The sequence below is a fragment of the Astyanax mexicanus genome, chromosome 18 (assembly GCF_023375975.1).
Source record: "Astyanax mexicanus isolate ESR-SI-001 chromosome 18, AstMex3_surface, whole genome shotgun sequence".
In the NCBI taxonomy this organism is placed as follows: domain Eukaryota; kingdom Metazoa; phylum Chordata; class Actinopteri; order Characiformes; family Acestrorhamphidae; genus Astyanax; species Astyanax mexicanus.
In genome coordinates this window covers 37,449,152-37,477,120 of record NC_064425.1, presented here as the reverse complement: position 1 = coordinate 37,477,120, position 27,969 = coordinate 37,449,152, and the positions used below count along the sequence as shown (strand labels likewise).

The window sequence follows — 27,969 nt, the reverse complement described above, 5'->3', positions numbered from 1 at the left end:
ACACACACTTACACACACACAGTCAGGGCTCCTTAGTTTATTTCGGAGTGTACATTGCAAGGCCACATGGAGCAAAGGATAGTTTATACATGTGTGATCTGATTCAGCAGAACGAGCGAGATAAACCGCCTACATGCACTACATACTGACAGAACACAGACACACACACATACACACACACATGCAGAGATATAGTGTAGACAGTTAGCTAGTCATATTCACATCAGTTTGTAGTTGACTGTGGAGAGTGTGAGAGTGTGTGGAGTGTCATTGTCTACCACCCTACCGATCACACACACACACACACACACAAAGCTGGTCCAGCTGTTCCCCTGGGTTGCCATTAGTAGTTAATAGCATCAGGGATGAGAGTGTCAGAGAGAGAGGCTTTGGGGCGAGCAACAGTGGAAAACCTGCAGAAATGATGTCAGAGTGACCGCGTCCACCAATTGGAGTGGAGATTCCCGGTGAGAGGCTATAAAACAGTGAAAGACAACACCAGGAACAAGCAAAGGGAGGGAAACTCTGAACGTGAGAAATTCCAGGAACTCTGACTGTCCGTCCTGTCCTGCGCCGCCCGCCGCTGCCACTGCCGCTGCCACAGAGCTGAGGAGAAAGGTAAGAGGAGCTGGAGGACACGGACCTTCTCCAACATCTAAAAATCACATCTCTCTCATGTATATACACATACACTCACATTTACTCACACACACACACTTAGTTACACACACACCTATGAGCCTAGGTGAGCATACAGGTGCTATAGGACCTTTATGCAGGTGTTTGTAAATAGATGTATAGAGAAGAGTGGTGTGTATGAATGGAGTTAATTAGTGGGTTCTTACTTCGCCTCAGTGCAAATGTGTGTATTCCATCCATCCATTCACTCTGTATCACTCAGTTAAGAGGATTTAGGGATATCAAAACAATTGAGAGTATCAAAACAATGTGGAGGATAAAGTCAATGTTGCATAGCTCCAAATGGACTGCTGAGGTGTGAAAGTGTGTGTGGTATTCGTGTCTGGTATGGCCAGAGTGCGAGAGTGTCTTTCAGGGAATGTGCACTGTGAGAGAGACTGTGTGTGTGTGTGTGTGTGTGTGTGTGTGTGTGTGTGTGTGTGTGTGTGTGTGTGACGGCTGGCAGCGTTTTATTTTTGGGAACGGAAAATGCTAAAGTTAGCTCATGTTGCTGGACAATACGTTTAGCCCTGTCACCGGGACAGCGTGGCAGCGAGGGCTGCGTGGTGTGCACTAACCCACGTCTAAATACACCCCATTCCCACTCAGGGTCTCAAGGTCAAGAGGTCGACAGGAATGTAGTAAATTTACCCTCTCCTTAAAGCTCTGTAAGATGAGAGATGTTTATGAAGTGTATGAACAGGGCTCTATGCTCTGCACTGATTTCTAATGAAGATTTCAAAAACAACTCTAGCAATACTTAATAAATTGTGAACTTGAATATTGTTTTATACTGTGTCTAAATTGTGTGACAAAAGGACCAATAGAAGTGCTCCACTTGGATTAAAACATTTTCAAAATTCATCTAAAATCTGACTCCTCTAAGCTCTCTCAATATGTATTATAACATAAATATGGCAATTTTTGGAATGACCCGATGAGGTTTTTTTACTCCTCAATATAATTCAAGTCTCTTAATGCTGAGCATTGGCCGATACTGAATTTTGTGCTTGTATAAATAATACAGCCCACAGTTTAGATAAGTTAAATGTGCTGCTGATTAATAGAAATAGTTTATAAAATGAGAGATTCTGGACAGATGTATTTATTTTCGTAGCGACTTTTATAAATGTACTGACCAACCTGAACAATCAGCTCCAAATACTGGACTGATATCTGTTGTTGTTTGTCGACTAATGATGTGTAATATCTGGTAAACGTGGGTAAATGTGCTGTGATTTGAGTACACACAAGCTATAGTCGTAAATATTACAGGATGTTCTGATTCTCCACTTTAAAGTAGTTCTGCACTGCAAACTCTTAACTAAACACTTTATTTATTATCTGAGAACTCTCCTCAGTGCTGCCAGATGGAAAATACGCCAGTTGGCGCTCTAAACATTGTAGTTAAAACAATGTGATCCATTAAAATATACCTGGATCAACTCCAATCACGAGATGCTGGATTGAATCAAGCATCTCAAATTAAGGTTAATCAGTAAGTCTAGATAATATTTTGCTCCTCTATATTGTTTTGCTGTTTTTGCTGTACCACCACTTTAATTAATTTAAATTAAAGTGAGTTGGAAAATTAGAACTATTTATACGTACAACAATATCATATCTTTGCAAAATTAAATTTTAGTGAAAAAACAATTTCTTAAGTCTAAACAACACCGACAGTGCAGAAGACCTTACACAAAGTTTGATATGCATTTACCTGTAAAAAGACTGTAAACATTGACAAAGGCATAATTTCTTAACCCAATACTTGTTAAAATAAGCTGTAAACAATGCCATTTATATGATTAATCTTGAAAGTCTACAAGGCTTATGTAGGTGTTATACAGCCTTATAAACTTCCCAATACTGGGCTTAAACAGGAACTTACAGAAATTTGAGCAAAAGCGTAAATTCTCACATTTTCCAAGAGATGGCAGTGAAAACCTGGGAAAAGTCCTGAGGAATCTGAGCACAAATGGTCACAAATGGACCAAATTAAATGCACCAGAGATAAATTGCTTAACAAGGTTAACTGGCCGTTGGCATGCAGGCGAAGGTGAACGTGACTTGGCCGGGGCCGGCCTGCGCGCACTGTTCCGTGGTTTGTGTTACGAGGGTGGACGGGGACACTAAGGTAGGGCCGCAGTCAGTGGCCCCGCTGCGTCCCACTGTGTGTTTGGGCTGAGTTCATGTGTTTGTGCAGAGGGTGTGTGTTGGGGTGTGTTCACGCGCTAGAATCATTCTCACACTCTCACGGCTTGCCGGACCGCCCAGCCAAGTGTATTTTCACAGATGGAGTCCGGCTAAAGGTAAACACCACTGTGAATCTCAGTAACTCAACACGGTTGCGCGTGAACGTGTGTGTCTGAGAATACCTTACAGCCAAGACACAATATACACCATACACACCACGTGAGGAAGTGCTGTCTGTCTGTCTGTGATTATACAGGACTTTATATACTGAAATCAGGTCCTTAAGTGAATGTAAATGTTAATACTTAGAACCCTGCATTAAAATTGAAAAATAAATAAATTCAGTGTTATTTTACATTGCCTTTTATTTGATTGGGATGGAGTGTGTGTGACACTGTGTGCTCTGGACCAAAGATGAACAGGGCCATCCGGACTGTTCTTAGCAACAGTGTTGTGCCAGTTAAATTTAGTTCATACTAATTTACATGAACCTGTTTACAATTATAGATCATTATTTTTAACAACTGAATCAAGTTCACAGTTCGAAAAATGTACTGGTTCAGGTTCATTCATTTTTTTGGTCCCTTAGTAAATATGCTGCTATTCTTTTTCAATAAAACCTCTTTCTACCCATCCATCACCGGCCCAAAATCATATCAATTCCCAAAATAACTATAAACATAAACCATACTAGTTTATCTACTGAAATGTGTACTCATTTTCTCAATACAGAACAATATCAAATGTTTCAGTACCACAGACAGTTTTAAAACCTTTTAAACTCCAGTCATTAAGCTTTTAATCGTGCTCTGACTGTAACTCCAGCATCAGCTCACCAACCAATCAGCTCACAGTAGCAACAATGCAGCATCTTTACTGCCTAAAACCCGTTTAATAAAGAAAACCTTAATTATACAGGTACTTTTTTCTTTTAGCAAAATACATCACTCTACTTTCTAAAATTAAATATACGCAAATGGTTGGTTACTTTTATTAATATGTGTTTTTAGCTGTTTTCACCCTAGTTCATTATGGACTTGCAGGCTTCCTCTAGTCATTTTCTGATATAACAGGGAGATAAGAAGTAGTGGGTAGGCTCTCTATAAACTGGCTCTAGCTTGGCTGCGTGTTCAGTGGCAATAGATTGAACAAAAAGTCATAGTCATTATTTGAATAGTCATTCAGTTCACATTACAAAGGCCTGGCTGTGGAAGAAGAGGGTACACTGCACTGACCTGCCTGAGTTCCTGACCTGTTCCCAGTAGAGACAAATTGCAACAATGAAGCCCTCATACTGTTGCACACCTAAAGTGTGGAAGAATGGAAAAAAAGAACACTTAAAACACTTAATCGCTTGGTATCTTATGTGCCTTAAGATAAATGAAAAGTTGATCTTGTTTTGATGGTTTACTGCAAACACATGAAAGATTGGGCATTTTGTTAATTAACATAATTTGTATTGGTGGTTGAATTTCAGTGCACAGTACTCTAACCCACATATTCTTATTGATTTTCAGTGTTAAAGCACAGTAACATAAACAGCCTGGTTAATCTGGTCAAACTGGTTAAGCTGGCTTTACCCACCAGTTATTTAACCAACAATACTTCACAGCATCTGTGTTACTGAAGAGGATAAAATACCAGGAATTATGGATTTATTGGTGACGGTTTCACAGAATTTCACAGCCAATATTCTTCACCACAAGTTTACCCGCTTCATTTGATTATAGCACCACCATGTGGAGTAATGAAGCAGTAACTTTAGTAAGTCAAATTTAGGGCGAAACTTATGGAGTTTAGTGCGCCTGTTTTTTTTTAAATATCAATATGTGATTCCCCACATTGATAATGTATTGCAAACAAAAACAATACGATATATCGCAATATCGATATTTTGTCCCACCGCTAACAGAATATAGATCTTATTTACTGTCCACATTTTTTGAAATGTTTAAAACTGGAACGAATGAATAATGCTGTGTTCTGTTGTGTGTGTTGTAGATGCTGGGCTGTAGTTGTGTGCTGCTTTCCTGTCTACTGACAGTGACGCTGTTCCACTGCAGTGCTGAAAGCCTCCGCCTGACCCAAGAAAACCCAGAGGTAAGATGAGGTCAAACAGAGAAAGAGAGGGAGAGAGAGAGTATCAAAATACACCAACATTCCACACACCATAAGACGGAACTAGTCTCATGTCCCATGACTTATGGAATGTCCCATGGAAGCTAAAGAATGCTGCACTGGCCCGTGGGATAAGTAAGGCTGAGTCTCCTGCACAGAATGTGGACAATTCTACAATTCTATATAATTCTATCCAGAAGCCGCCGGTCACACCGGTCAGACCTCACTCCAACTCCCATAATTCACCTGCACCCACTATCAGACCTCACTCCAACTCCCATAATTCACCTGCACCCACTATCAGACCTCACTCCAACTCCCATAATTCACCTGCACCCACTATCAGACCTCACTCCAACTCCCATAATTCACCTGCACCCACTATCAGACCTCACTCCAGCTCCCATAATTCACCTGCACCCACTATCAGACCTCACTACAACTCCCATAATTCACCTGCACCCACTATCAGACCTCACTACAACTCCCATAATTCACCTGCACCCACTATCAGACCTCACTACAACTCCCATAATTCTTGTGCACCCACTATCAGACCTCACTCCAACTCCCATAATTCACCTGCACCCACTATCAGACCTCACTACAACTCCCATAATTCATGTGCACCCACTATCAGACCTCACTCCAACTCCCATAATTCATGTGCACCCACTATCAGACCCTCACTCCAACTCCCATAATTCACCTACACCCACTATCAGACCTCACTCCAACTCCCATAATTCACCTGCACTCACTATCAGACCTCACTACAACTCCCATAATTAACCTGCACCCACTATCAGACCTCACTACAACTCAGTTTATACATTGTCCCATGACTTTTGGCATGTCATTTTACATTGCAGTATATTAAATCCATATTAGTATGTATGTATCGTATCGCCAGGTGCTTGCTAATACACAGCACGAATGATTATCAGCAAAATACATGAAAACAGTATGTCATACATGTTACAGTGCCAAAAAGCCATTGGCCCGTAACTTTTGCCATATATATGTATTAGGCAATCTGAATGTTCTGGGAATCACTTTACAAAACGGTGTTGTTGCTTCAGTAGATTAGCTCTGTTTTTCTCTGGTGTCTAAATATTATGAACATCTCAGAAATATATAAACTGTAGAATTTACCTGCTGTGAAAAAGAGAGAGAGAGAGAGAGAGAGAGAGAGAGAGAGAGAGCACAGGAGAGAGTGTGTGTGGGACATGTTGATTCTGGCTGCACTCACACACACACACATGCACTCAAACACACTCACACACTCTCTGAGCTTGATGAGATTATGTGGAACGAATAGGGGATGATGGCTTGTCATCACTCACACTGATGGCTCTGCAAATATAGTGGGAACTCCTCCAGAGTAGCTCTGCAAGACGCTAGCACTACCCCCTCCTAATGAGCCTATCTGTCTGTCTGTCTGTCTGTCTGTCTGCTTTTTAAATAGCTCCACTGACTGGGTCAACTGGATCCATCAGTCTTTCTTAGTTTCTGTCTATGTTCTGTACATAGTAGGGGTGAAACAGTACACAAATGTCATGGATTGGTAAGCAACACAGTTTGGACCTACATAAAATTAAACTCAGGTTTCTCCTCATTTATTTAAACAGACAGTTGTGCAAGTCATACTGTGCTTTGTTGCTATGATAAGTTCAAATGATATGTTAATGATATGTTGATATGTTAAAAATGTTCACTATTCAATTTTTTTTATTGTCAAATTAAGACTATTTAATTCAAGTGGCAAAAGACTTCAAAACCAATGCATTTCCCAGGATCCATCCGATGCCTGTAAAGATAAGCTAAGCAAACAAAACCATAATTCTTAAAAAAAAAAACATTTTCAGACGAGTCAAACAAATCAAACCAGTGCTGGATGTTAATCTACACAGATTTTTTACTTGAAAACTGTTAATTTAGGTGAGTAAAGCGCTTCCGTTTATTTACAGTAAGCTTGGATTTCCAGATTTACAGCAGGGCTGAAGCATTAGCATTAGCGGCTAATCAAAAGTGATACACTGAGGAACCCTGAGTGTTCCGGAAAACCAGAGCAATATTAGCTAGTGGCTCGTCCTACATAGCTTGTTTTAACACAGCAAACACGCAGGCTAGAGGCCGATAATACTCACCTCTGAGCGGCCAATGGCTAGTGCTTAGCAGGTTAGTCGGAATTAGCTAAGGACTACAAGATTACAATACTTACCTCCGAACGGCCAAAAAATCGAGTGCTTAGCGGGTAATGCTAAGACTGCTCCAGTAGTGCTAGCCAGGGTTAGAAGCAGGCTACAGGCTGATAATACTCTCCTTTAAATGGTCAAATGACTAGCGCTTAATGGGTAATGGTAATACTGCTCCAGCAGTTCTAGTCGGTTTAGCAGCAGACTACAGGACGATAATACTCACCTCCGAACGGCCAAATGGCTAGCGATTCACGGTTTATGCTATTACTGCTTCAGCACTGCTAACCAGGGTTAGATGCAGACTACAGGCTGAAAATACTCATCTCTAAATAGCCGATTGGCTAGCGCTTAGCAAGTATTGCTAATACTGCTGGAGAACTAAACTGAAACTCCTGTTTAACTCTGTACTTCAGTGTAGTGGCTTTACTGCTCCTTACAACCTGACTGGTAAAATTCATACATAAAGCGCACCAGATTATAAGATGCACTGACAATTTTTTGGAAAAATTAAAGTATTTTGTGCGCTTTATAGTGTGAAAAATACGATACTATTCTAGGCTTTATATCATATTTTAAAAAACTGTATTAATAATAAAAAACTAACAAATAATAAAGACAATATAGGCCTACAGTTGAAATTTGGCTAGAAGAATTTAGTTTTTGCTCTTTTTTAAATAAAGTAGGTCCCTCTGAATTGCGTATTCATGCTGCATGTGAAACTGTTCTTTTAACCCATCACCTGCATTAACTAATAAAAGAAACTAGACATGAAAACGAATGAATCAGGAAAAGCCCCTATTAATGCGCCAATTAATATTTATGGTCTTGAGGAAGCGTCACAGTGTTTTTAACCAATCAGATGCAAGTGCTTGCATATCATTGATATTTATGAGTAAGAGTGGAAATCCTGTTAATCCTCACCACACACTCCATTGAACTAACACAGCGTAAAACAGGAGCACAAACTACTTTTTCACAAAAAACTCAGAGCATTAATTCATATGAGAGATAACTACAAAATGTATTAAAACCACATGAAATGAGACCATAAGTTTATAGAATATGTTATAGAGTTATAGAATATGATACTGACTGATGTTTGTTACAGGGAGCTTCTGTCACTATCGACTTTATATCCTATCCTATTTTTCTACAGACTTTTATTCTGTTCACAATAATATCAAAACTAGATTGTATCAGCATGCTTTGTCCATATTGTCCAGCTGTCTGCATAAGTATTGTAGTATGGCATGCACTCAGTATTTGGATTATTTGCTAGTTTTTTGTAACTCATAATCGATAGTACATTAAATCTAAAAAGGGTGTTTATACACAGCAAATTTCTGGAGTTAAAAAATCAGGAGTTAAACAAAAATGTGTGAAAGTGGTAAATTGTGTGAATAAAATCTCTAATGAGCTTGTCTCCCAATCCCAGCTTACCATCAGTGTGAAGACCTGCCCACCAGGGCTACTTTCCATGGGTATTTCATTATATTTTAACTCCTGAATAGAGTTAAAAGGCCAACTCCCGGAAAAAGAGTTACTTTAACTCTCAGGGAGTTTATTCCAAAAAACAGAATTTGCTGTGTACAAGCCAAGGGGCCTGTCATTACACTGAAGGAAAAAAATAATAATAATAATATGTGTGTATATGTATCCCCATTTCTTCTCTATTGCATTAGTATGTGGCACCTGCTCAAACGGAGAACCACGGTAGTCAGCATGGTGGTCCAGTTGTGCAGAAGGCTTCAGGGTCAGTCAACGCTAAGCTGCTCCTCCTGGACCAGCTGCTCCGCCTGGAGAATGACGTCATCGAGACCAAGAGAAAGAGGAGCTTCTCCGGCTCCAGCGCACCACTGGACCGCCTGTCCATCAGCACCATGGACCCCAAGAGCAACAAGCAGAGGTACAATCAAATTCACAGAACGATGACAGAAATGGACAGACATTTAGCAAATAAACACAACTGTGGAGTTCTCTCCCAGCTGAAGTGGACTAATGCAATCGCACTCTTTGAATATATAAAAAAAAACTCACCATTCACTTAGCATTGATTGGCTGCTGTCTGCCTGTGGGCACTACAATTACTACTGCATTAGATTAAACCCTGAACTGGACTACAAACAGCTATAGTAGGTTACAGTAGGTTTGGAATTTGGATTCTATTAATTACAGACCTATAATCTCAGAATAAAACGGTCATCAATACCACATTATATTGTTTACAACATAATAAATATCCCATTCAAACCAAGCCAAAGCTGCCAATTAATATGAGCCACTTTGCTGCTCTGGTGCTGGTTATCTCTTTAGGAACATTCAATAGTTCTGTTACTGTTTATAAATAAATCCACTCACTAATAAACAGCACATCTACAGTACTTCCAAAATAGTGAGTTAATATGTAAAACATGCACAGACCCAGTGCAATAGTACATTACAGAACATCAAGTCATTTCAGGATAACTATTCATGTTAATAGTTATATTCCCTGTTGGTTGGCTAGTTCAGCTCTAAATCAGCACACGTAGACCAGAGTATGTTTGATTTTGATGTTTTAGCTGGTCCACAAGCTAGGGCTGCACCATATTGAAAAAATGTACATTGCAAATGTTCTTTTTTTCTGATAATATATATAGAAATATTAAACAATGCAGGGCCCATTACGTCACCAGCCCCACCCCCACCCCCACGCTGTCTCGCATCCAGACCGATAAAGAGCTCAAAACCCGAGGAAAACAGCAAAACAACAGTAATCGGCCCTTTAATCAGGCATTTAAATGGCCTTTTATATGCCAAATAAGAGCATTTTTCTGGGATTAAAAGCATGAATTCAGCTTTAATTGGAAATATCTGCGCAAAACTGTGCTGGACTGAGGTGCACAGCTTTCAACACGTGCTCACATTTATAAGCACGTGCCCAACCATGTGGATGGAGGCCATGTGGTTACCTCGTGTTTACTCCTGCCCCAGACAGTGTGTGAATTTGTGTTTGTTCATCTGACCTTATATACAAAGTGTAGGAGTACTTTAGGGATAGTGCTGAAGATAAAACTAAATTAGCTCTTTTTAAAAGTGTATTTTCTGCATCTACAGCTCTGTTCCAATCATTTCCACAATGTAAACGTATAAATGAAATTATTTATGAATTTTAAAAGTTTGTTGTCCAAAATCGAAATTTTTGGACAAGATGGACAAGAGCTGAATAATTAGCTTTTTAGCACACCTGATACCAGCTACCAGTAAAAGCAGGTGTTGAGCTGGGTTTAGATAGAAATTCAGTTAATTAGGCAGGTTAAAATGAACTCACCATAGAAATGAACTCATGTTGTATAAACCTCCATAAACGGTGTACATTCTAACAAACTCCAATATTTATTTATCTCTTTCTTCATTGTAAACAAGCAAGTCAACTACTGCTGATATACAGCATTTAAGGCATTAATACACTGTTTGCAGACTAGCGCCTTTAGTGGTCTGGCAAAAAATTGCAAGAAAGCAATTTATTTTTTTTCATTATGCACACATTTGCACAAAACATTCCAAATCCTTAAGACCTATTTAATCAATTATCAGTTAAATCACATCATAAAATATAGACTTAATCCTAAGAAAAATGAGCGTATTTTCATGATTTTTCTCAGGCTTTAATATTGAGTAATCCACATAACATGTGTTTGTTCAGTTCATTATATTTGCACCTGTGGCACACTTTGTACAGCGTGAGTACATCTATATTTGTACAACTTTTAATCTACACCCATGGCCTGTGGTGTTTACGACAGCTGGCAGATGCTCTTTTCCAGAGCAGCTTACAATTTAATCATGTGACTAGGTGTAGAGTCATAAATCTTGCTCAAGTGCTGTACTGCTCATAAAGTTTAGACTAAAGTGTCTAAACTGACACAATATGTGTTATTTTTTTTTAGGGTTCTCTCACCAAAGTCAAATTTAATGCTTTTTAAGACCTTTTTAAAACCTAGATAAATATAATTTAAGACTCCAAAATTTGGCCACATCTTTAAAAGTGGTGCCTGATAACATAAAAATCCACAAAAACAAACTTTGTAACGCGGGCAGATTTTGGTCTGTACCCCGGGTAGGGTGGGAGGCCCCAGTGGTATTTATAAAGAGGGTCTTCAACCACAGTTGTAAAATACAGTCTAAAATGATTTATTTATAGTTTTAGTCAAGACTTTAGACCTTCCAGTTAACTCGCTCGCTGCTAATGTTCTTATGTTAGCTAGCACGCAGATAAAGTTAGTGTGTTAGCTAACTTGCTGCTTGCCAAAGGTAGTATGTAAGCTAGCTCTTTCCTAACATTAGTTCTTTCCCCGGTAGCACTAGCTAGCTTGCCGCTAAAGTTAGTATGTTATTTAGCTCTCCCCTAACCTTAGTTCTCTCCCAGGTAGCGCTAGCTAGCTCGCCGCTAAAGTTAGTATGCAAGCTAGCTCTCTCCTATCCTTAGTTCTTTCCCCGGTAGCGCTAGCTAGCTCGCCGCTAAAGTTAGTATGTAAGCTAGCTCTCTCCTAACCTTAGTTCTTTCCCCGGTAGTGCTAGCTAGCTCGCCGCTAAAGTTAGTGTGTTAGTTAACTTGCCACTAAAGTTAATATGTTAGCTAGCTCGCCGCTAACATTATTGCTATTCCCTGTAGCTTAGCTAACTCGCCGATTAAGTTCAATATGTCCTCGGTAACATAGCTAGCTTGCCACTAATGTTAGCTAGCTCTTTGCTAACGTTTTAGATGTTCGGATTAGATGTTCAGGGTGGGCGCCTGTGTTTTTACACCGGCAATAAACGCTCCGTCTGAAAATGTAATACCTACAGCAAATTTCCAGTAAATTTAAGACAATTTAAGACCTTAACTACCAGGATTTTAATTTAAAACATTTTAAAGACTTTTTAAGGATCCTCCCTTTCGGACCTGAATTATGTTCCAGTCATGGAAAATATAAGATTACCTAAATCCTAAAATAACCTAAATTAAATATTTAATTTCTTTTCTAATGTCCAGTGTATTTAATTTTATAAACCATTGCTATGTAAAATAAACATGATTAACATGAATAAATCACATAAAATTAGTAAAAATTTGCTATTTTCTTTTGCTTAATTGGCTATATGGTGCTGCTATCTCCTAACGTCCAAATTCGTTTTTTTTTCTATTGCAGTGGGTGGGGCTAATCTGCTGTTTCATTTGTTTGTTAATTGTCTGGTTGATGGTCTATTCTGATGCAGGACAGATCTCAATTAGTGTTGAGTGCAAAAAATCATAAGAAAAATACATGATGTCTACTGTAATGGACGCAGGTTCTTAAAGGTTTAAAACGCTACACCAAGCCTTACAGCTTGTATATTTTGCACTGTCTTTATATACAGCACCAGTTCTTAAAAATCCTTAAAAAAGGACATTGAACGAGAAGAGGTGTGTCCAAACTTTTGACTGGTAATTTATGTTTTTAAATATTTTTTTCTTATAGTTAATAAATACTAGTTATCTGTATTTTCTACAGTTATCAACAATCCTAAATCAGAAAAAGTTGAGACAGTAGGGAAAATGCAAATAAAACACTTACTTTGACTCTTATTCCATTGCAGTATGATGGTATGAAATTAAGTTAATTTGTAAACATTTAATAAACATACCTTTATCTTTTTTGCAAATAATGTTTTATCTGCTTAACTAAATTCAATTTATTAATATAAATCCATTCCTGCATTTCAGGCCTTTTACTCATAAAACAACACAAAACACACAAAACAGGACATTAAAGCATTTACCACTTTGTAATGTTGATATTCCTTGTCACAACACTAAAATGAGTATATCAAGTGGTGAAGTGTTCCAGGTGTTATTGTGTCCCGTTCTTCCTACAAACACATTTAAGGTGTGCAGTTGCTTTGGTTCATTGCTGTAATTCTCTATTGGGGCCATGCAGTCCAATACCCACACTCTGTCCTCCTGCTGCCATGTGTTTGTAATATATGAAATAAAACTGAGCAGATAAAACATTAAATATATTGAGTTAATACTGTCTGCAATCAAATAAAAGACTGAGTAAATAGAAATGCCGTTTATTATTATTATTATTATTATTATTATTATTATTATTATTATTATTATTATTATTATTATTATTATTACTATCCCACCTTTTTGTAAGGTTGTAAAGGTTTTAAAACTCCATACTATTCGCTTGCATTGGAAACTCTAAGTCAATAATGTGATGCCTAAAGATCAAAGTACACACAGTTCACAGTGAACTCTGCCCGACCTGGTCCAGCATGTGTGGTTTTAGCCCTGAGAAAGACGGTGCTAACTCTGGTGTCTCTGCTTAACTGCACTGATAAAGAGCTAAAATAAGAACATAATATTTGTCTATTAAACTGAGCTCATCTGTCCGGCCTGTCCACATCAGTCACTGGGGTATTACAGGACTGCAGGAATAGAGTAAGGAGAGTTAATAGTGGAAATTATTACACAATTTCACCAATAATTCTATTAGCTCTATTAAAGTGATGTAACTATTAAATAATATACATTCTTCTCTAGAGTTCATCCTTAAGTCTAATCTGCTTTTTTAGAGATAAAAACAACCATCACTGACTGAACACTTAATTAAATTTAGCCAGAAACACATAGAGTTTTAAGTTATAGTTATGTTTAATTTTAAAAGTGTAACATGTAATATTTTTTGCACAATAAGATATGGCACTTAAAATCCTTTAATTTTCCCACAAAACATCAGTTCTACAGCAGTATTAGCATAAGCTGCTAACTGCGCTTAGTGTTAGTGTTTCAGATGTGAGTATTACTGGCCTGTAACCCCGGCTAGCACTGCTGGAGCAGTATTAGCATTAGCCGGTAAGCGCTTACATCCCGCTCGTGGAACTCTGGAAATTTAAACTTACTGTAATAGAAGTGCTTTACTCACCAAAATAAACAGTTTACAGGAGAGAAATCTGTGTAGATTAACATCCAGCACTCGTTTGACTTTTTTTTTTTTTAAGTTGCTTTTTAAGAATTACAGTTTTCTTTACTTAGCTTAGCTTTACAGGTCCCACCACCAAGCGGTAAGACTTGTTATATTAGAAGGAAAACATGTATGAAAATAGACCAGAAAGTAGATGTTCATTGACAGTGCGCCTTATTATCCGGAGCCCTTATAGTGTGAAAAAAAAACGGAAACTGAATAATCAACTACCTTTGGAAAATTTTTACTTTTAGCATTAACAAGACATACTTCAGAAAAGTCATACGATTTCACTAATCATTGTACACATTGTGTTTTAAAAAAGCAACACTCCATAAGTAAAACCTACCAGAGTAAAACTTTCTTATTGGCTCCAGAGGCACCTTTTTTGTGTTTTGAGCTTGTTTGGCTCACCGTCAGTGTGCAGTCACTTCCTCCAATATCATGTTTTTGATCAATAATACATATAATTAAGTAGATTATGAATTGCCAACTGATAGGCATGCTTTATTACTATTTGTTTAAGTAATGAAGTAATTAGTTGTGAATGTAATAAGAAATGTTATGTAGGAATGTTTATCGTATTTCTTTTAGTGTGTAAATATGTATTAACTCAAAATGTAAGTAATATTAACTCAAAATATGAGGTAAACTCTGAGGTAAAAAAGTGAGTTCAAATTGTTACCTCATGTTTACTGTGTAGATTCTATAGGTTGTGATTTAGACACACAGCTTAGGGCTCATTCACAAACCCCTCTGCCTGGCAAAATGCCAAACAGCTTTTATTTTTTTCAGTTGCGCTCAATTGCAGGTGGATTTGATTGGCCGAAGCTCAAAACCAGACTGTTTTTATTGGCTGATGTCCAGTGCTCTGTGTGGATGTCTGAGGTTCAGTGAGGCCAGTCCAGTGTTGTGGTTATAGTGTACAGTAACAGTTCACTCTACAGCCTTACAGCAACTGTTCTGTTACTCTGATCCTCCTACGCCATCCTATATTCTGTCAAACTTAATTCAATTCAGTTCAGTTCAAACTGACTTGTATAGGGATTTTCACATTGGGTGTTGTCAAAAAACAGCAGCTTCAGGCCTTGCTTGTGAGTGTTAACCTGGTTTTGTATTTAGCTGATTTCATCTGGATTTTAGTTTTTTTAAACTTCACAAGATATATATTAGTATATAATTTATACAGCTGTCCTCTATATTGTCTGGAAATTTCACGAGAATCAGTAAAGTAAATCCTGCAAAGCAAAACAGACACAAAGCATTATACTACCAGAGAACTTCTAGAGAGGAGAATACCCACTTAAGATCCTCTACTGGGTTTGTCAGATCACCAGAGGGCACTGCAGAATAAGTCCAAACTGAATGTGTCCATATGGAGCAGATGAGCAAAATCTTATCTTCTGAATGTTTGATAAATTGTAAAGCTATAATTCCAGCTATAAAGATTTAAAACATGCTCTGTTTGTAACTCCAGCATCAGTCAGCTCACAGAGCAGTGATGCCAGCATCTTTACTAATATAATATAATGCCACTTTCTAATATTAAAGTGATATCCTGGCCAAGTAGATAGTTACAATTTTTTGTTGTAATTATTTTAACTCTTTAGCTCTATTCACTCACATTTATTAAAAACTCACGTGTGGGATTTGCAGTCATTTTCTATAATACAACAGGAAAATACGGAACTGAACTAGCTCTGATACTACCACCACCATGTTTCACAGGTGGGATAACATTTTTTATGCTGAAATGCAGTGTTTTTCTTTCTTTGGGCATAAAGCTTCTCATTTAAACATTTAAACCAGACAAATCTTTTTATGTCTGGTCTCGTCCATCCTCAAAACAGTGTTGTTCAGTCTCCTCTTGTTCAGAGTAAGATAGGCCTTTAGTTGCTTAGAAGTTACATTGCCTATTACACTTCTTGCTCTCAGCGTGATTTTGGTTTGCTGATCACTCCTGGGGAGGGTAATGATTGTGGACTGATGGAGTTTTAGATCGAATTCATGGTTTTTGCTAATTTAGGAGTACTTTATCCTCTGCAGTGACACAGATGCCACTAATTATTGTAGAAAATTGTCGTGCAATATATTGTATTATGAGTTGCCCTGTGATTTCCACCCCTGCACTGTAGTGGATGCTGGTGGTGAGGTGGAAACTTCAGTGCTGTTACCACAACTCTATGGCTCTTGTCAGTCAGCATAAATCACCCGTCTCCCCTTTGAAGAGAAGATCTCAGCTCAGCCTTTAATGAAGAAATAACAGTCCTGTTAATAGGACAGCCTGAGGCGTTTCACAGCACTAACTGATGTTCAGCGGCAGATAAGTTCAGGAGAGAGTCCAAGAACAACAGCATGAGTGCCACTCTGGCTTTATCTAATCACACCATCTGACTCAGTCAGTCATCAGGAACTGTGGAACAGTGTCAGGGAGGTTTGACAGCACTGATAAACACGTGAAATATCACCAAACTTGTTTAGAGTAAGTCACGTTGCCGGTGGCGCTGTCATTCACAAAACAACCGCTTACCATCCACACTCACACTGACCTGTGAAAAGATTATCTCTACACACTGAGCAGGGGGAAGCATAGCTCACTCAGTAAAGAATCTGTACTACACCAAAAAAACCTGAAACAAAAATTTACATTTAACATGATTTAAAAAGATAAATTTTTCCATTTTATTGCTGTTAAATGACTGTTAATGTGTCTCATAGAAAGTAAGTACAGCTTTAATACCTTTAGTTATGGAGCATCTCAATTTGTGGAGGAGGAACGTTCAGTCATGTTTTTAGAGTTCAAAAAAGGTGTAACATTACAAAAATAAGGTTAATAGAATAACGTTCCAGGAAAATTTCCTATTTATTTCCTATTATTCAGTCCCAGTAATACATACAGTAACACAGTTAACACTGATAAAAACACACATAAAGATAAATGTATAATATTTAAGGAATATTAACTGTATTTGTTTAAACATAGAACAGAATATTTGATGAATTTAGACTGATCTACAAAATAGAAATTACATCACATGTGACACAAGTGTGTAAATAAGAAAAACAAACTAAATTTGACATTATCAATTCAATTTTGCATCACTTCAGTATGTGGTAATTTCATGGACCTGAACAGCCAGATCAACATTCATGCGACTTTCATGCCAAGTAGAATAGAAAAAAGACTATGAGGAGAAAGAAAATGGACAAAAGCAGTAAGGGAGGGTTTCAGTGGTGGAATAACCAGAAAAAAGTCCTGAGATTTGGGGTGGCCTTGCCTTTTTTGTTGTTTTTTACATTTTAACTTCTTTATCTTACCTTTTTTTTCTTATGAAAATAGATGTACATATGTTAATATAGACTTAATTTATTTTATGAACTTGTTTTTTATTTAACTTGCAGTTTATTAAAATTGCTGGTGATGAGTCATGCTACCTTGATTATATTTGTGAAGAAAATACTGATATTTGATCTTCTTTTATTTATCTGTCCACAGGAAGGTGGTTGAGTTGCCAAGGCGAAGGGTGACCATTCCCATTGATCGAATTGGGGTCGGCCGTCTTCCTAATAGTAGGGGATAGACCCCACCTTAGACCACACCCTCATATATAGGTACATACTCAACTAAACATTTAAATTTTAACTGAACCTTGATTAGACCAGAAATGTCAGTTATATCTTATTACTGGTAATATTATCCCTTATCCTGTGATGTGCAAAAGTATCCCTAGCCATTGAACATTTTCACATTTTATTACCTTACAACCACAAACTTAAATGTAAGCACATAATTGGAATTGGCCACCTTTGCTGCAATTACAGCTGAAAGTCCTTTGCAGTATATCTCTAACTAATTGAGTTGTTGTAAAGGCCTTTGATTGCACTGGATTTTATTTAGGGGTTTCATATGGAGTCAAAAAAGGGTCATAAAGATTTTGAGTTTGTAAAACAGAAGTCACAAATGTACTGAAACTTGTAACTGCGTTTAAACAACTGCATGCACGAAAATCCAAATCCACAAATTAATTGGAATGTGCAAACTTGAAACAGAAAGTAATATTAATAATAATTCAAATGTACAAATGTGAAAAGATATTTTAATTATATATAAATATATATATTTTTATTTGTAAATCCAATCTCTTCAATGTGTGAATCAGTACTGCTCAAATGGCTTAAGCTGGGTCAGACCAAAAATCACATGGAATTTGTGAGGTTGTAAATGTGACAGTGGGTGTTTTTCACTGTGGAGCTAAAAATCCTCTCATTCATCTCCTCTGCTGCGTGTGCGAAGCTCTAGCTGCAGTTGCGAATTTTGACCCTGTTTTGACGCCTGATTGATGGACCAATAGGAAAGCTTTATACGGACCAATCAGTTTACGGGGTTTGTTTAACCAATCAGAACAATGGGTGGGTCTCTGCAGGTCGGAGTACTGGGCGTGTCGAAAGGTGTGGGCGTGTCGAAAGTGTGGCCGCCATTTTGGAGTCGGCCACCATGCGCCCCCCAGTGGATCAATTTACACTGAGGAAGGAGTTTAATAAACCGATAATATTCATAACTCTACCATTTTTTTACCCGATTTACACATTACAAATACGTGCTTTCATGCTGAAATACTTTATATTATGTTCTAATAATATGAATTAATTTTATACTTATGTACATAGATGCACACACACACACACACACACACACACACACACATATATATATATTAATAAATTAATTAATTTATGTACTAATTAATATGCTATACCATATGTCTGTCTTTGATAAAGAGCATAATGTAAAGTATTTCAGCATGAAAGCACATATTTGTAATGTGTGACAGCGTCCTGTATCATTACTACATCTCTGCTGTTTGTAACAAACTGTTTGCTGTTTGTAAATTGATCCACTGGGGGGCGCATGGTGGCCGACTCCAAAATGGCGGCCACGCGGAACGTCCACCTTTCGACACGCCCAGTACTCCGAGCTGCAGAGACCCACCCATTGTTCTGATTGGTTAAACAAACCCCGTAATCTGATTGGTCCGGATAAAGCTTTCCTATTGGTTCATCAATCAGGCTTCAAAACAGGGTCAAAATTCGCAACTGCAGCTAGAGCTTCGCACACGCAGCAGAGAAGATGAATGAGAGGATTTTTAGCTCCACAGTGAAAAACACCCACTGTCACATTTACAACCTCACAAATTCAATGTGATTTTTGGTCTGACCCAGCTTGAGCCATTTGAGCAGTACTGATTCACACATTGAAGAGATTGGATTTACAAATTAAAAAATATATATTTATATATAATTAAAATATTTTTTCGCATTTGTACATTTGAATTATTATTAATATTACTTTCTGTTTCAAGTTTGCACATTCCAGTTAATTTGTGGATTTGGATTTTCGTGCATGCAGTTGTTTAAACACAGTTACAAGTTTCAGTACATTTGTGACTTCTGTTTTACAAACTCAAAATCTTTATGACCCTTTTTTGACTCCATAGTTTCAGTGTAATGGGGGTGGATACTTTAGCACATTACACTTTTCAGTTTTTTATTAAAATGTTGAAAACCATGTATCATTTTCATTCCACTTCACAATTGGTTTATCAATTAAAATCTAAATAAATTGTTAATTAATTTTATTTTTTTAATTAAATTTTTAATTTTGTGGTTGTAAGGTGAACAAAAATTTGAAAAATTCAAGGGTTATGAATACTTTTGAAGGTCACTGTATAACCTAACATTGAGAAGAAGTTGCAAGCAAAGTAAATTAATTATTTTTCTTGTCTCATATTGTCCACAGGGGGCACTCCGCAGGTAGAGGATGCATGAACAGCACTTAAGTTACAACTTACACTTAATCATCACACCACTGTCCATAATCACAATATTACTGTCATGTCATTATAGCTGTACAACCTTCAACCTTCTCTACACTTCTCTGCATTTCAGCTCCCATATTTTCAGCTCCCATTCTGAAGCAAAACTTTATTCAGCATCTTACAGTAGGTAACATAATCCTCCAGGACGTACTGTCAGCTTCTTAGCTGAGACATATTATATCCAGTCTATAGCCCTGCAGAGTAGTGCAGTGATTCAGAAAACACTTTAAAAATAAAGATGCTACAAAGGATTCCTTGAGTGTCATAGATTATATAGAGATGGGTGGATGGGTGGTTGAACAGATAGATAGATAGATAGATAGATAGATAGATAGATAGATAGATAGATAGATAGATAGATAGATAGATAGATAGATAGATAGATAGATAGATAGATAGATAGATAGATAGATAGATAGATAGACAAACAATCTCCCAATTTATTTTCCAATTTAGCCTCAAACTGTCAGACAATTAAACTGATAAACATTACACTGACCCTTTTTTTGCCCACAATAAAGCTGTTAATCTTGCTGTTTAGCAGAGCATGTAGCCAAAAATGGGAGCAAACCATTGACTAGCCATTCATGTAACTTGCCTTTATCAGCTCTTTTCTACTTCTCATTGAAAACACTCTTTAGGTCCTTACCTTCTTTTGCGAAGGCTTGCTGATATCTGCCACTCACTTTACACCAGCAATTTACCACCAGCGATCCTCTAGAGAAAGAAAATAATCTACTGGAGAATGTGCTCAGGGTTTATCAAACACTAGAGGGTGCTCTCACCTAAGTCCAAATAAATGGGTTCATTGTAGCAACTGAGCAAAATAAGAGTTTATAAATGTTTAAACATTTTAATACTGAAAGATTTACTCATTGTCTCAACACAGAACAATATAAATATGTTTCAGTAATGCAGACCGTTTTTAAAGCTGTACTTTAGCATCAGCTCACCAACCAGTCTGCACTCAGTAGCAATAATGCTAACGTCTCTACTGCCTAAATCCCATTTGCTGTAGTAAAATGAAAATATAGAGTTAAGTTTTCTTAGCTTTTTTAATGAGATGTTTATATATATGTTATATAATTTTATTTCAGATTTTTTCCCATTTTCTCCCAATTTGGATATCCAATTGTCCCACCCCTTTGTGCGTCCCCATCACCAGTGGCACTTGCGACCCTTGGAGGATGCAGACGAGCACACGCCTCCTCCGACACGTGTGAAGTCAATCACCCCTTTTTTCGAGCTGCTGCGGATGAATCATTGCCTGAGCAGCTAGCGCGCTCGGAGGAAAGCACAGCGGCCAGGTTCCGATTCATCCGCTCACAGACGCCTCGTGCCGCTCAGCGCCACCTTAAGTGTGATGGGGAGAGAGCGCCATCTACCCACCCCAGAGAGAGCAGAGCCAATTTTGCTCCCTCTGAGCGCCGGCAGCTGATGGCAAAGCTGCATGAGCAGGGGTTCGAACCTGCGACCTCCAGCTCATAGTGGCAGCGCTTTAGACCGCTGGACCACTCGGCGCCCCTAATAAGATGTTTTAAAAAAATAAATAAAAAATATCTAAAACAAGTAGATAAACACTATTTTAACTCTGGTGCTGTACTGGTACTGTATCCGTCCATATAGGAGTGTAGCCTTAGCTCTCCAGGTTTAGCTTTAACTATAAATTGCCACGTTTAGCCTTACCTTTATCACTTTATTACTTTATCAGGTTGCTCAGGCTTGAAGAGAGGGCTGATCCATGTTAGCACTTTGATTGGCCAGGGGTATGATGATGTATTATGAATTCAAAATGTTCTTCTGTGACATCACTATAAGAACACTTTGTAGCATCTTAATTTGTGAGAGTGTACCTGAACAGTAGTCTCAGTATGTCCACTATACAGCACTCTCACACAGTGCCTTCACAAAATGTCATATTAGCTTTCTATCATATGCTTTAAATACCAAACTGTACTTTAGTCATAATGCCACTGCTGCAGTTCTACTTTTCTCATTTTACCACACACACACACACACACACACACACACACACACACACACACACATATATATTGTATACTGATCTGACTGAAGGCAGATCACTAATCCTGCCTTAACATTAAACTGGATGAAACATGTTATTTTGTCTGTGCTTAATTCTATTTCACCCCATGGTCCTACCACTTAGCCCTACCCCTCTGTTTTGTGAGTGCACGTCTATGGGTAGGGTGTTGTGATTTTTGTTAGACAGGAGAAGTAGGGGAAAGTGCTAGGGCTACACACCAAACAGAGGGCTATTAGAATCACTGGCAAGATGGCAGCACAAGAGACCAAAGAAATCTACAAATATCTACGGAAAGGATTTTTCTTGTTAAAAATTATGATAACCAGTATATTACCATAGTTTAATGTGTAGTTTCAATGTTGTAAGCCGATTTTCTTCATAATTAACAAAAAAATAGCTAGTAGTTTGTCTTAGAAGCTAGCTAGCTAGCTAACTTTCCTTTTTCACCTTAAATGATGCACAAAAAGTAGAGGCTTCAGCATTTAGGTGAAACAAAGAAATAAAATAAAGTTAGCTAAAGCTAATTTCAGCCCACATCTCGGAGGGATGGACATTAACAATTAATTGCTGCACCAAAGTCAAAGTCAAAGTGTTTTTTATTGTCATTTCAGCTATATACAGAGTACACAGTGAAACGAAACAACGTTCCTCCAGGGACCATGGTGCACATAAACAAAGTGTAGACAGAACAATAAGTGCAACAGTACAAAAGTGCAGACAGACAATACAACACAATACAGACAAAGAATAATAAATAACAAGACAGTGTGCAAATTATGCAGAGTGCAAAAAAGACCAGTGAGGTAGTAATTACCTCTATTACACAGTGTGCAATAGAGTCCAGTGAGGTAGTAGGGTTTTTAGTGCTTCCATTTTCTGGGGTAAGTGGGGTAAGAGTGTGTGTGCATGTACAGAAAACCATCAGTTCAGTCTCTGCAGTTGAGGAGTCTGATGGCTTGGGGGTAGAAGCTGTTGCAGAATCTGGTCATGCTGGACCGGATGCTGCGGTACCTTCTTCCCGAAGGCAGGAGGGAGAACAGTTCGTGTGAGGGATGGGTGGGGTCATTCACAATGCTGGTTGCTTTGCGGATGCTGCGGGTGGTGTAAATGTCCGTGATGGAGGGGAGAGAGACGCCGATGATCCTCTCAGCTGTCCTCACAATACGCTGGAGGGTCTTGCGGTCAGAGACGATGCAGGTCCCAAACCAGGCAGTGATGCAGCTGCTCAGGATGCTCTCAATGGTCCCTCTATAGAAGAGTGTGAGGATGGGTGGAGGGAGACGGGCCTTTCTCAGCTTCCGGAGGAAGTAGAGACGCTGCTGGGCTTTCTTGGCTGTAGAGCTGGTGTTCAGGGTCCAGGTGAGGTTATCTGCTAAGTGGACACCAAGGAACTTGGTGCTCTTAACAATCTCCACAGAGGACCCGTCGATGTTGAGTGGAGAGTGGGTGTGTTGTGCTCTCCTGAAGTCAACAACCATTTCCTTTGTCTTGTCCACATTCAGGTGAAGGTTGTTGACTATACACCAGTCTGTCAGCCGCTGCACCTCCTCTCTGTATGCTGACTCGTCGCCTTTGGTGATGAGACCCAGCACGGTTGTATCATCGGCGAACTTGATAAAGCTGTTAGAACTGTGTTTTGCAGCACAGTCATGAGTCAGCAGGGTGAACAGCAGAGGACTCAGGACACTGCCCTGGGGGGACCCAGTGTTCAGTGTGATGGAGCTGGAGGTGCTGCCCCTGATCTGGACTGACTGGGGTCTCCCCGTCAGAAAGTCCAGGATCCAGTTGCAGAGGGGGGTGTTGAGGCCGAGCGAGCTTAGCTTCCTGATGAGGTTCTGTGGGATGATGGTGTTGAATGCTGAACTGAAGTCTATGAACAGCATTCTGACGTAAGTGTCCTTCTCCAGGTGGGTGAGGGAGAGATGAAGAGGAGTGGTGATGGCATCGTCCGTGGAGCGATTGGGACGATACGCAAACTGCAGGGGATCCAGTGAAGAGGGCAGTCGTGTCTTGATGTTCCTCATGACTAGCCTTTCGAAGCACTTCATGATGATGGGTGTAAGTGCAACGGGACGGTAGTCATTGAGGCAGGACACTGTGGACTTCTTCGGCACGGGGACGATGGTGGTGGACTTGAGGCACGTTGGGACAGTGGCGCTGCACAGGGAGATGTTGAAGATGTCCGTGAGAACATCTGTCAGCTGGTCTGCGCACTCCCTGAGCACTCTGCCGGGGATGTTGTCTGGTCCTGCAGCTTTCTGTGGGTTGACTCTGCGCAGAGTGTTCCTCACGTCCACTGCAGTCAGGCACAACACCTGCTTGTCCGGCTTGGGCATGGTCTTTCTCACCATCGTGTTGTTTTGTGCCTCAAACCGTGCATAAAAGTTGTTCAGGGCATCAGGGAGGGAGGCATCACGTTCACAGGACGGTGGCATTGTCCTGTAGTTGGTGATTGCCTGGATGCCCTGCCACATGCGCCGCGCGTCACCCGTGTCCTTGAAGTGGCTGTGGATTCTCTGGGCGTGTGCGCGCTTTGCCTCTCTGATGGCTCGTGACAGGTCGGCTCTCGCTTTCCTCAGGGCTACCTTGTCACCCACTCTGAAGGCGGAGTCGCGGGTCCTCAGCAGCGCACGTACCTCAGCAGTCATCCAAGGCTTCTGGTTTGGGCGTGTGGTGATGGTCTTGGAGACAGTGACATCATCAGTACACTTGCTGATGTAGCCAGTGACTGATGCTGCATACTCCTCCAAATCAACAGAATCGCCTTCAGTAGCAGCCTCCTTGAACATGTCCCATGCAGTGCACTCAAAACAGTCCTGAAGGGCAGAGATGGAGCCTGCCGGCCAGGTTTTCACCTGCTTCTGAACTGGTCTGGAGCGTCTGATGAGTGGTGTGTATGTTGGAGTCAGCCAAACACACATGTGGTCCGAGAAAGCGAGGTGGGGCGGGGCTCCACCCGGTACGCGCTGGGGATGTTTGTGTAAACAAGATCCAGCGCGCCCGCTCCTCTCGTTGCAAAGTCCACATGTTGATGGAATTTAGGGAGCACTGACTTGAGATTTGCGTGGTTGAAATCTCCGACGATAATAAACAGTCCGTCTGGGTGTTTGTTCTGCAGATCGCTGATAGTCTGATAGAGTTCACACAGAGCCTCTTTAGCATTAGCACCAATGCTAGCGCTGGGTGGGATGTAGACAGCGGCTATTAGCACGGCGGAGAACTCCCGTACTAAATAAAAAGGTCTGCACTTGACTATCAGGAACTCCACCAGTGGAGAGCAGTGTTTGGCGACAGTCACAGCGTTGTTACACCATTCCGTGTTCATGTAAACACACACGCCTCCACCGCGGGTCTTCCCGGATAGAGCCGCGCTCCTATCCGCTCTGAACGTGGTTAGCCCGGCTAGCTGAATGGCGCTGTCCGGAATGTTGTCGTTCAGCCACGATTCCACAAAAACCAAAACACAGCAGTCTCTGAACTCACGCTGGGTAGTTCGCTGGAGTCGGATGTAGTCCAGTTTATTGTCAAGGGAACAGACGTTTGCCAGAAAGAGCGATGGTATAGCCGGCCGGCTAGGAGCCTTTAGCCTCGCGCGGATCCCGGCTCTCTTTCCGCGCTTACGCTTACGCTCGCACCGCTTGCGATGGCACTTCCGCTGGGCTCCGGCGTCAGGAAACACCGCGGGCTGGCGGCCTGGGTCTCTTAGCAGGCTAAGCTCAAGTAGCGTCTGCAGAACCTCGTCCGGTAGCGTGTTTTCTGGCTGATTTCTCCACTGTAGCAGGGTCTGGCGGTGGTAGAACATGTGCACGGGTGTTCCGATGCACATATTTGCAGGAAATAAACGGAAAAAACGACAAATAGTAACACAAAAGCACCATTTAACGGACCCGGAGCGGCCGCTGCGTGTTAACGCGCCGCCATCTTGGGTGGGTATTTACCACCTACCTCCTTTCTGAAGATGTATGATAATAAAACAAAGTTAACTAGTTAAGCAGCAGTTAGGTTGCTAAACTTTAGCACTCTACTGCAATAGCTATATATCTGTTTCAGAGCCTTAAAGAACTAGCCCAATTCTTAGGAGGAGGATTTCACCCCTTCCCCCTGTAACTCTGTTTCAAGGTGAAGGGTAACAAATGAAAACAAGGAATGGGGGAACAAAAGAAAAATGGGTTTGAGTCTAAGATACTGTGAAATTCTCACAGGTACAAAAGGTAGAAATAAGTTTTAACTATTAACTATAATAAGTTTTCATATTATTTTACCTGAAATACTTATTGTTGAACATTTTGAGTTAATATGAAAAACACTTTTACCAGGCAAAAACGTTTTAGGCTTCATGATTTAATTATCAATCTATACTGCTCAAAAACATGCTGGATCACGATGAATGCGAAACTCAAATTTAAAATATTTTTGATTGTAAATATTAGATGTTGAGAACAAAATTACACACGGTCATTGAACACCAAAGCATCAAACCATAAAAGCAACTTATAACTCAGTAGTGTTAATGGGCCGATGTGCCTGTGTGCACTTCCAGCAACATCTAGAATGGTGAATTGGTGATGGTGTCCTGGGAAAAAAGGATGACCTACCAGACCTACGTAGATCAGGGAATCAGTGGACGGTCTGTCGTGTGACTTGGCATTGTGAGGTGCACTGACACATCAAGTCCCAGAGGTTTTCAGTTACCGTTTTTTCGCACTATAAGGCGCAACATCAATACACATCTATTTTCAGGTCTATCTGGTCTGATCTAAGTAGGTCTGGTAGGTCATCCCCCAGGACACCATCACTATCTCACCCTTCTAAATGTTGCTGGGTGTGCATACAGGCACATAAGACCATTAACACTACTGATTACACACTAATGGAGAATCAGAAGAATCAGTCTAGAAGGAGAAGGACAAAGTACTTTTCTGTGGCACCATCTCAAAAAAGAACAAAGAGAAAAAGAAAAACAGAAAGAAGACTCAGGAACATTTAGAGCCAATACCAAATTAAGACAAACTATATTTTTTTTATAATTTTAATTACATTAGATCAACAATATAAACAGGTTTGTTATCATATATGGTATAAAAGGAGTGCATATTACAAGTTATAAGTGCATTATCTGATAACAGTCATAATTCACAGCTTATATCTGGTGAGCAACAGTGGTTAGTCACTGGAGTCTTAAGAGTAGAATACATGATATAAAAGGCTATAAAGAGTATTCAAAGGAAGGTCTACACAATGTTCTGTATAACTGTAGCAAAAAAATAAATGCACAGAAGTGGCTAAACTGCATAAACTACTAAGCAAACGAATAATGAGTATAATTATTCATTACATAAAAAATATGTTACTTCCAGCAGTAATGTGGGACTTGCTTTTGATGACCATTGATGCTTCCATTTGTAGGATAGAAATTTTACAAACTATGACAATATAACAAAACTTATATAATTATGACCCATTATAATGCTAATATAGTATAATATAGTATATTAGCTATATATAATATAGTATGGAAAATGCACATACAAAATCACAGAGTTTCTTAGGTCTACAACATACTCTAAAAACTGAGATGGCAATGTTATTCCATACAACAGCAGGTACACCCCTCATATTTTTGTGAATAGATTATTATATATTTTCATGACACTTTGATACAGTGGAAAGTAGAGCTGGGCGATAATTTACTGTTTTGGGTATGATTCTCTTATACTGGCCACTGGAAACAAAAACAAAAACTGTTGCTCTATATAAAGATGGCCTAGGCTATAAGAAACTTGCTAACACCCTAAAACTGAGATACAGTACAATGACCATACAGCAGTTTTCCAACATGATGACGACTCCAAACAGACTCCCAAGATGAAACTGCTTTG

The 27,969-nt window shown here is 39.5% G+C and overlaps 2 protein-coding genes across 3 annotated transcripts in view; both read left to right on the top strand.

Annotated features, from left to right (window-relative positions):
- wdfy1 (WD repeat and FYVE domain containing 1) overlaps positions 1-27,969 on the top strand; it is a 1,176,431-nt gene that overhangs the window by 873,089 nt on the left and 275,373 nt on the right. The window lies entirely within an intron of this gene.
- Positions 44-22,163, top strand: ostn (osteocrin). The gene is made up of 5 exons (XM_007233514.4): positions 44-618; positions 4,876-4,974; positions 8,876-9,099; positions 17,664-17,779; positions 19,965-22,163. The coding sequence occupies exons 2-4, from the start codon at positions 4,876-4,878 to the stop codon at positions 17,746-17,748; spliced, it is 408 nt and encodes a 135-aa protein (XP_007233576.1). The 5' UTR covers positions 44-618; the 3' UTR covers positions 17,749-17,779; positions 19,965-22,163.

Coding starts and splice junctions, on each gene's coding strand:
- ostn (XM_007233514.4), top strand. CDS start 4,876: ATGCTGGGCTGTAGTTGTGTGCTGCTTTCCTGTCTACTGACAGTGACG. Junction 4,975..8,875: donor TGACCCAAGAAAACCCAGAG/GTAAGATGAGGT, acceptor CTATTGCATTAG/TATGTGGCACCTGCTCAAAC. Junction 9,100..17,663: donor CCCAAGAGCAACAAGCAGAG/GTACAATCAAAT, acceptor ATCTGTCCACAG/GAAGGTGGTTGAGTTGCCAA.